The 10,403-nt window shown below is 35.3% G+C and overlaps 1 protein-coding gene across 4 annotated transcripts; it reads left to right on the top strand.

Annotated features, from left to right (window-relative positions):
• The first annotated feature begins 1,450 nt into the window (after positions 1 to 1,450).
• On the top strand, positions 1,451 to 7,973 carry LOC109156687 (double-stranded RNA-binding protein 1-like). Of its 4 annotated transcripts, none has more exons than XR_002050102.1 (8): positions 1,451 to 1,942; positions 2,336 to 2,422; positions 2,785 to 3,159; positions 3,543 to 3,647; positions 4,839 to 5,074; positions 5,190 to 5,406; positions 6,724 to 6,850; positions 7,409 to 7,497. XR_002050102.1 is itself a non-coding variant. In XM_019304529.1 (7 exons), exons 1-7 carry the CDS (start codon positions 1,564 to 1,566, stop codon positions 7,489 to 7,491), a joined length of 1,458 nt encoding a protein of 485 aa, XP_019160074.1. In that variant the 5' UTR covers positions 1,451 to 1,563; the 3' UTR covers positions 7,492 to 7,973. The 4 variants fall into 4 exon arrangements, 2 of the variants coding, with proteins under 2 accessions (XP_019160074.1, XP_019160072.1); XR_002050101.1 differs by having other exon boundaries at positions 6,724 to 6,876; positions 7,409 to 7,494; XM_019304529.1 differs by lacking the exon at positions 6,724 to 6,850 and having other exon boundaries at positions 3,567 to 3,647; positions 7,409 to 7,973.
• The last annotated feature ends 2,430 nt before the right edge of the window (positions 7,974 to 10,403 follow it).

Raw genomic sequence — 10,403 nt, 5'->3', positions numbered from 1 at the left:
TATAAGCCCAAAAATCCTCACCAAATCACTCACTCAACACTTCCAATTTATCACTCCTTAGAGTACGACACTCGGGGTGGTTCTCGCTCCCCGTTTTATTCTCATCTACACCTTACATCCTTACACGACCCTTGCACATCAAAATCTTTTGACAACGCTTTATAAAAGAGAACCGTAAACGAAAAAGCATTCTGTCAGCTGCCAAAACTGACGGAGTAACTTCCTAATATGAGAAAAGGAAATTACTTGGCCCACAAGGAAAGAATCTCCGCCAAATCTGCCCTTAACCGCCTCTAGAATGCGCACCCGGTCGGGGACACACCGACTGCGGAGCCTGGTCGCTCATCCGAGCCAATTAGGGACCTGGTCGAGGACACACCAACTGTTGAGCCTGGTCGCCCATCCGAGCCAGTTAGAGGATTGCTCAAATACCTGCACTATCGTCACTTGTAACAGAGGTTTCTCCCCTTAAACTGCTAAGTGTTCTAGGCATCCTGGACCGACTGCCTACCTCGCGTCTAACTGGGTACCCGATTAGGGGGTATCTATCAACCCTCTTCATCAACTGAAGAAGGTACTGGTCGATTTAAATTTTCTAAGTGCGAAAAAGCTCTCAAAAGTCAAGTTCTTATGACCAGTGTTGAAAAGAGAAGAGAGACCAAAAGCTTCAAAGTTTACATCAAATATTAAGGAAGTCTTGTGCTGCTTCAAGTGCGACAATCTAGATCTACTCAAGCCAAGTCATCTAGTTGGAGAAGAATAAACTTTATTTCTTCAACATTTGTAATCTCTACTTGGAGAAGTAGAAAGAGGCGGAGTAAACTCAGGAGTTGAAAAACCTGGTGTAACAGTTCACCATCGGCTTTGTGTTTAAGGGGTGATCTGTTGTGGATTTTGTACTAAGAGGGTTTAGTGCAAACCTTCACGTATTATGAAGAAGAGTGGAATAGGCTTCGTTAACAGTCGAACAACTATAAAAACTCTCTCTCTCTCTCTCCCTCTCTCCCTCCCTCCCCCTCCCTCTCCCCCCCTCTCTCTCTCTCTCTCTCTCTCTCTCTCTCTCTCTCTCTCTCTCTCCTTTATTTTGCATATTATCACAAACCAAACCTAACGTTTTATCAAGAAAAACTTAACATATAAAGAACGTCTAAAAGGGTATAACAATTACTTTCGCATCGCATTAAATAACATAAAATGGAAGAAATAAGGAAAAAAAATCCAAATAAACAATATCAAATATTAACATGAAAATAACTCGCAAAAAAAAGTGGGGGAATAATTGCTTGAATTTTTTGAATTGAAGTATGTAACTGAAAGTGTTTGAAGTACAAATGTTTAATTGCAAAATCTAAGTATAATTTGATGGCTTATTAGAGAGTACATTGTACATACAGTTACTCCTCGTAATCTTGCTCATATCCAGCGTGGCTTTGAATATGTGCGAGTTATAAAACAGGAAAGGAATCCAAATGAAATTGAAAGAACCTCGGAAACGACATCAGCATAGCAGTGCAGTGCAGTGCAGTGCAGAGGAAAACCTGAGTGAGTGTGACGAATTGAAGAATGTACAAGTCGAAGCTGCAAGAGTTGTGCCAACGCTACTTGGTGGCGTTGCCGGAGTACACCTCGGTGAAGGTCGGTCCCGATCACGACGCACGATTCACCGCCACCGTCACCGTAATTGGAATTTCTTTTCAGTCGCCGCCGAATCAGTGCCGCTCCGCTAAGGATGCTCAGAACCTCGCCTCTCGCTTTGCCTTTGAGTATTTTACTGCCAATCCGCCCGCGCTTCACTCTGCCCATCCCCAGCAATTGGCAACTAGGCCGCCAGATCCGGTTGTCGCCCCCGTTCTTCAGTCTCTGTCCCCGCCTTTACAACCATCTCCGGTTCACCTCGTCGCCGATTCGTCCCTTCCCCCCCCTCAATTCGGACAAATCCCAAGTCAGTTTTTTTTTTTTTTTTTTTTTTTTTTACCTTATTTTTATTTCTCATTACATAAATCAAAACTTAAAAAAGTTAGGGCATGCTATGATGTTAAGAATGAAGTTAACTTGTTCAATTAGGAGAAACAATTTGCTTTGCCTCTTTTTTTTTTTTTTTTTTTTTTTTTTTTTTTTTTGAATTAACACTTACACTGGAAATGTACAAGGTTATAAAAATGTATAGGCCTAGAGGTTTGATGTTTTATGCTTTATGCTTTTTATTTTGATATTTTGGTGGTTTTTCATTTTTTTTCACATGTAAACATTGAGAATATATATGTATTAGTAATTTAATTGATTAAGAATAAAATTAACTTGATTTATAAGGAGAAACATTTGCTCTGCTTCACAGATTCAGCTTGGCTTGCTGGCCCCCAACCTGTTTGTCCTCCTCTGCTGCAGCAAACCCCTCCATCTCTTCCACCAAAAAGCTTTACAGGTAAATTTTTTCTTTTTAATTTTATTCAATGCACACATTGAAAATGTTATAGTGTATACTTAACTCTATGTATATTATTGGGTTGATTAAGAATGAGATTAACTTTATAAATTAGGAGAAACAAATTTTGTTCACTTTTCCCCTTTCTTTCATGTGTGTATTTGAAGACTCAGTCTGTAGTTCACAAAATATTGGTGAAAAGATATTACTATGGGAAAGCTTATTTAAAAAGATAGAGTAATAAAATTGAGTGGCAGAAACATTATTTGAAAGTGGCATGGAAGAAGTTAACTTTCTGTGGCGAATTGGTTTATAAGTAGCAATTTGAATTGAAAAGGGAATAGCAACATTTCTTTTTGCAGAGGCTTCTACTCCAAACACAAAAGTAGGTCAAAGTAAAGAGAGCACTGCACAAGCATCTGCGGTGACTCCATTATACTCTACCAAACCTGCAAATCTGAAGGGGATGTACAAGTCAAAATTGCAAGAGCTATGCCGTAGGCAGTCATGGAATCAGCCTGAGTACAGAACGGTGAAAGAAGGCCCTGATCACAACCCTCGATTTGGTGCCACAGTCATTGTCAATGGAATTCCCTTCAAAACTCCAGATAACCATTGCCGTTCCTCCAAAGAAGCAACAAACCTTGCTGCCTGCATTGCCTTAGATCACTTTATTGGCTCCAAGCTAACTGTCCCCCAGCAATCCCATCTTCCACCAACTGTATCCTCATCTTCAGGTTATTGTTTTCTCATTAATTTCATTGTTTTCAAAAATACATCCCAGGTGAAGGAGGGAGGGAGGATGGAATAGGGCAATGTTTAACAAAGGTGTGATAATCACTGTGAATTTGCCATGGTTTTTTGTTGAAGAAGGGGGTTAAGGATACAGCACTACACTGATATGTAAATAGAATCCTAGATGTGTAATGGCTATTATTCATTGGTTCAAAACTAATGATTAAGTTATAACGAAATGGAAAATGGAGAAAGGAAAATAGAGGGTTTTCTGAAGTAAAATCTTCATAAAGTAAAGGCAGAATTGACATTTATGAATTGAAAAAATAAAAGAAGGAAATACAGTATTTGCAGATTTTGTGATATTTTCATTTGCTTTTTGCAGGCCATACTAAAAATGAAATTGCAGGTGGAAACAATGAACCGAATTCACAAACATCTGAGTTTGTTTCAACACCATTGGTTCCTAAAGAGATTTACAAATCTTCAGGTTTGCTTTTATCAGTACCTATGATTTGTATGCACTAAGTTTTGGCTTTAAGTTTTAATAACTTGTGAATTTGGTACTTATTTCTCTTGTAACTTGGTGCTGAATCTACTTCTACAGTTCTACTTTTCATTGCTGATTTTATTTCTATATATATATATATATATATATATATATATATATATATATATATATATATATATATATATATATATATTTGGATTGTGGGACACATTTTAATTGGGTTATAGGTGAATCAAGTTATTTTAGCTCTGTAACCTTTGTTAGGCAACGACTAGCTAATATGCTTTGTGAATGTTGGGACTGAAGGACTGATTGGATTTTATTATTTTCTTTCTACAGTTGTCTAAGGCTTGCTTCAATTACATTGCATGTTGCTTTACATTGTGGGGCACTTTTTAATGTCTACTTAACCTATGAAACACTTATCCGTGAGTTATCTAGTGACAAAACAGTGGCCCCTGCCCCTCCAAAGAGATTAAGAAATATGTGTACATATGCATGTGTATGTATATAGACAGTGCTTGCTAGAAGTAGTGCAAGAACTAAATGATAAGATGTTAAGTTAAGATAGAACAAGCTACAAACTATGCTTGGTCAATCACCGTGGAGTAGCTTGGATATAATTATGAAATTATTAAGGATTGGTTACTGCTATAATAATTAAATATTATTCGTAATTGTTAGAAGTAAACAGTTATAGAAGATGGGAAGGCATAGAAATAAATAGACTAGCAAGTGAAGAGTCTATAAAACTGTCCATTGTTGTAGTATATATATCTAGTTGTAGCAGTGAAGGAGAACACAGAAAATAGAACAAACACATTGGTTGGTATCCTCTCTTTCTTTCTACAGTAATTTACCCATTTAGTTGGCCCTACACACTCTATGTTATTTGCTTCAGCGGAAGATGTTATTTCCATTGAAGCCATTTCATTAAAGAGTTTCTGTTTGGACATGACAAAAGGTGTCCTCCTTTGTCATGTCCCATATGCTTGAACTGATTTTTTGCAACATCTTTTCATGAATTCCCAACTAAAGAGGCTGGAAACGTTTGTGTCTGTTGTAAAATATTAAATATTTTCCCATCTATCATAATAACAAATTAGAAAAAGGATCTCTTTCAGTATTTATTATATAATTAATCGAATTTTTCATGTTTTGCTTTCTTAGACATACAGTATATGTACAAGAACCAGCTGCAGCAATATGCTCAGAAGCAGAATATTACTTTACCTGAATATTCTTGTGAAATTGATGGGCCACCACATGCTCGTCGCTTTAGATCAAAAGTGGCTTTTGGTGGAAGAATTTTTGAAAGCCAAGAATTTTTCTCTACATTGAAGGAAGCTGAACAAGCAGCTGCAAAAATTGCTCTTGAGGCATTATCACCCCAAGAAATTCAAAAGGTAGTCAAGTCTCCTAAATTTATTTGCAGTAATTTTATTAGGCTATGGGTTCTATTGTATCTATTGGTTTCATGTTTCCTTTATAATTATATTGTCTGTTTCAAATGGATGTCAGGGTGCAGGTTTATACAAGACCCTTCTACAACAACTGGAACAAAAACAGGGTGGCCTGTTTCCAGTATACAAGACAATCCAGTCTGGTCCACCTCATGATCCAACTTTTGTGGCCACTGTGGTAGTTGGTGGTGAGACATACCAAGGACAAGTAGCTAAAAGCAAGAAGCAGGCTGAGATGAGTGCTGCAGAAATTGCTTATAATTCTCGTATGAAGAGTAAGTTAGAAACACTCCCTAGACTCACTGACACTGTCACACACAGGATGCACAAATATCACAAAATAAAAGTAGAGCCACGAAGGGACAAGAAATACAGAGCTATTCATAGCTCTGTATTTCTGACAATAGCCATAGGTGCATGCACATATTGGTTCAAAGAGGCCGAAAACATGAACTATTGTCCATCCACATCCTGTGTGTAATCTTGCATTCATTCTGTATGTTGTCAGGGAATTTGTTACTGCCTTGGTTGGGGTTGGCAGTTGGTAGTTGTTGGCGTTTGTTTAACATTCTTACTGTCTTTTGCTGGTAAAGTTGGAACTTTGTAGGTCATATTTAGATGGTAGTATGGTACATTATGGGGTGTTTGGTTCATGGGTTTACTCACTAGGAATGAGAATCAAAATCATAGGTTAGTGTTTGGTTGAGAACTTTTTAAAACACAACTATGGATTTGATTACCCCTTCAATGAAAAACCTCATTCTCTAATTAAAAACCGGTATCATTCCATCTTATTGGTAATATGATTTTTTAAGTTTGGATTAGTGCTTTTAGATTTTTGTTTTGATTTTTTTTTTATTCATATTGGTGCTTTGGATGTCATTATATTAGGATCAATTGCCTTGATTTTTTGTTTTTGTATTTTTAAAACATTTATTCTAATTATAGTGTCATAAATAACCAAACATCAATATTGGTAATCATTCCACTTCCCCCCTACTACCAAACATGCAAAATACTTTCACCAAAACCCATTCCATTACCAAATATTTGATTCCCATTCCCATTCCCCTAAGCAAACCAAACACACCCTTATAGTTTTGTATGTTGCATTTCCCTGTGTTCAATTTATGTGCTGTTTCTGTGCTAAGGAATGCTCATGTTGCATTTCCTTGTATTCTATTTCTGTGCTATTAAGTTGGCATGCTTAAATTGGGAAGGGATAGACATAGAAAGCGGAATATTTTGATATAAAAAACAATAAAGGACTGAGGCAACTCTCTGTTTTTCATTTTATCAGTTTATTTCATATTTCTGTTTTTTCGTTTTTCCGTTTTTTAATTTTTTAATTTTTCATTTCTTTGGAGAAAATATTTTTCTAATTTTTTATTTCTCTAGAAAAAAAAAAAAAAAGAAGAATTGGAAATGTTATTGCAAGGATTAAAATATACTGTAGTATTCTACTGTTCATCATTCTTTTTCCATTTCTCTAAATTTAAAAAATTAGTTAAATGAAGTTTCCAAATTTTAGAAAAATAGAGAGCAATTTGAAAAATGATTTTAAAAAATTATTATTTGGTTAACATATTCAGGATGACACGTGAATCATGCTTTTGTGATATATCCTACAATGGCTTTTCATGGCCGGCAGTAGATGGGAGTTCACCTTGTTGAATAAGTAAAGCAATTAACTCTTGGTCGGACTCCTGGAGGGAAATGGTTGGTTTGCTCGCCATGGAATGGAGGTTTTTTTTTTTTTTTTTTTTTTTTTTTTTTTTTTTTTTTTTATAAATTTTAATGGGTAAATTTCATGAGCAATGAATAACAATGAGCAACTTTTAAAATTTGAACAACAGAAGAAAAAACTCATTTGGAATTTGAGTTTCTGGTAAAAAACGTAAGTACTACTTGAGTTTGTCAAATTTTTGCGCATGTACAAGAATACATATGAGAAATGCAAGTTGTACTTGCATTTTTCTTATTTGTATTGTTGTTTTTCAGGCAAAAAAAAAAAAAAAAAAAAAAAACGAACTTCGCAAATTTGACAAACTCAAGTGATTTTGACCAAAAACTCATGTCACAAATGAGTTGTTTCTAATTTTGTCCAAATTTTAAAAGTTATCCATTTGTCCATTCATCATGAAATTTACCCATTTCAATTAAAAATCCTGGAATGGAAGGAGTATTCAGAGGGGTTATTCCATATATGTTAAATATTTTAATGCAGGAGATGACATTTGTAGCATAGCACCCATAACTTCCAAAATTGATTTGCAGGAATGCAGGATATCCATCTCTGTCTTGTGAGCTCAATTATGGTTGATCACTGCAAGAACGAGCTTGTGACCAATAGTTGTTGATCCAAACTGTAGTATGAATCTGTTCATGCTGCAAGAGTCAAGGGAGTACTGGTTCACTTACTGATGCATTAGAATAGTGTTTCACAACTGGACAAAGAGAGCTTTCTTCTACAACATTTCAAGACGATAATTTCCATGATCCATGCTTACAACTGATCACTACCCATTACGATTGGAAATAAACTTGAACCACTTCCCAAGCATGGTAGCATGGGCCTTGTAACCCAATCGAGAGCATTAATAAGGCGGTGGATCTCTTCCCTGGGACCGGATGACACCAAACGAGTAAGTAGACAAGCAAACGTATGTTCATTATCTTCGATGAACGGTACTTTTCTCATATTCTTTTATAATCTATGGTTTAAATGAATATGCTATGTCTTGCCGCATTTAATGTGTATCAAACATGCTACTCCTTATCTATAATGTATGTGCATAACTCAAATGAATTTGGTCATGAGAGAGGGAATTCAAATGCGTAATCCTAAGTGTTTTATCATATGTGTTTCCTTCCCCGGAATATCTTGCTCTATTATTGCTCACGAAGCCAAGTTGAATATGTTGCTTCTTCTAATTGTGCTAAGTTGAGCATAGACATTTCCTTTACTTTAATCAATATTTTGATTAGGCTCATAAAAGGAATTTGTCATTTCTCCCCTATTTTGTGTTTAAGTTAAAAAAATGTAATCCTAAATTTTAATGGGAGTTTTGCCCGGAAGGCAAATTAAAGTCATTGATTTTTCTTTGTCACCCCTTAAGTCATGATCTCATGATCTAATAATTGATTGGAAATTATACACTTATTATATGACAGTCCTTGAAGGATTGCTTGGCCTTGATCAACAAGTGGTTATAGTGCCTATCTTTGTTGGAAGATAAAATTCATAGCATTTAAAAAAAAAAAAAATCATAGCACTAATTATATGATAAAGACACTAGGACAATCTATGTAGCTCCAATAATGTAGAATTGTTTTGATACTAATTCAGAAGTCGATGATTATTTTGTCCAAAATTATATTTATGGTGTTAGTTTTATTATATAAATTATTTTACAAGTTTTAGGCATTAAAATTTATCTCATATCTTGGGATTTAAACAAAATGATAGTGCCTAATTTAAAATATAGTTTTGCCCAAAAGGTAACCCCTTAGACCAAGACCTTGATAATGAATATTTGTTTGAAAACGATCTATAGATCCTATATCAATCCCTGAAGGATTGCTATGATCAATAAATTGTCATAATCTTCCATTGGCTATTATACTCTACTGAACCTGCAAATTTGCAAGAGCTATGCCATAGGTAGTCATGGAATCAGCCTGAGTACAGAACGGTGAAAGAAGGCTCTGATCACAACCCTCGATTTGGTGTCACAATCATTGTCAATGGAATTCCTTTCAAAACTCCAGATAACCATTGCCGTTCTTCCAAAGAAGTAACAAACCTTGCTGCCTGCATTGCCTTAGACCACTTTACTAGCTCCAAGCTAACTGTCCCCCAGCAATCCCAGTTTCCACCAACCAAAGGTGTGATAACCACTGAGAATTTGCCATGGTTTTTTGTTGAAGAAGGGGGTTAAGGATACAGCACAACACTGATATGTAAATGGAATCCTAGATGTGTAATGGCTATTTTTCATTGGTTCAAAACTAAGGATTTAGTTAAACGAAATGGAGATAGGAAAATAGAGCCAAAATGGGTACTGGTAATTGTATTTTTAAATTGGAAAGCATAAAATGGAGAAATGAAAATAGTGAAATGAAGTAAATGCAGCGGGGAAAGTCAATATTAAAAGACAAATTTATTCAACCGAAAACATAGAAAACTGAATTCCAGGGTAGTAGATAATTTTGGGAAATTAAAAATTGACCAGTTCTGTATCCCAGGTACCTATTGCCTCCTACCCGGGGGCTGGGGCTGGTTCTGGAACATTTGATCATATCTATATAATCTGCATGAGTGCCATTATGTTTATTAATCTTTCTAAAACATCTTGGTTTACAGGGTTTTCTGAAGTGAAATCTTCATAAAGGCAGAATTGACATTTATGAATTGAAAAAAATAAAAATAAAAAGTACAGTATTTGCAGATTTTGTGATATTTTCATTTGCATATTGCAGGCCATACTAAAAATGAAATTGCAGGTCGAAACGGCAATTTATATTGTGGATTAGGGTCCACATAGCATTGGTAACCCTGGTTCAAAACGACATTGTTTGATGTTTGAGCTTTAACCGTCTCCATAACTACTTGTTTCTCATGTTTCAACTAGGGGTGGGGGTTTTAGGTTTCGGTTCGGTTTTTTTTTTTTTTTTTTTTTTTGATTTCGATTTCGGTTTTAAAAAAATTAAACCATTCGGTTTAACATTGGAGTTTGGTTCGGTTTGAAACAGTTCGGTTTCGGTTCAAATTTAATTCGGTTCGATATTCGGCTCGGTTTTAGATCCCCAAATTTTAACATTTTAACATTTTCTGAACATACTACCAAACAATACATATTCACATAGTCACATAATCCAAATCTAAAGTCTAAACATTATATAACAAAATAGCAATCCAAAGTTCAAATACAATACAAAGTACTAATTACCAAGCATCAGTTGATTTTTTTGCACAACTGACTCTTCAGTTGGTTCACTTGGAATAATTTATTGACGAGATGAATAATCATCTATCTTTATAGTTAATATTAGAAGAACAAGTGTCAAGTACTATATAGTAAATTTTTGGACACAATCCGTCATTGCTCAAGTTAGATATAATTGCGAGGTAAAGAACAATTGCGACAAACAACAAAAGTGCAAAGTAGAGAACAAGTTATAAAGAAATCAAATAAAAAATTTAAGGGTGTACCAGCGAGAATAGGAACTAAACGGCGGAGCTGGCATCAAAGACTTGGATTTACTTATT

Source organism: Ipomoea nil, unplaced genomic scaffold (assembly GCF_001879475.1).
Source record: "Ipomoea nil cultivar Tokyo-kokei standard unplaced genomic scaffold, Asagao_1.1 scaffold0276, whole genome shotgun sequence".
Lineage (NCBI taxonomy): Eukaryota > Viridiplantae > Streptophyta > Magnoliopsida > Solanales > Convolvulaceae > Ipomoea > Ipomoea nil.
Note: the sequence above shows the minus strand (reverse complement) of the source record. Positions and strands in the feature narration are given on the sequence as shown.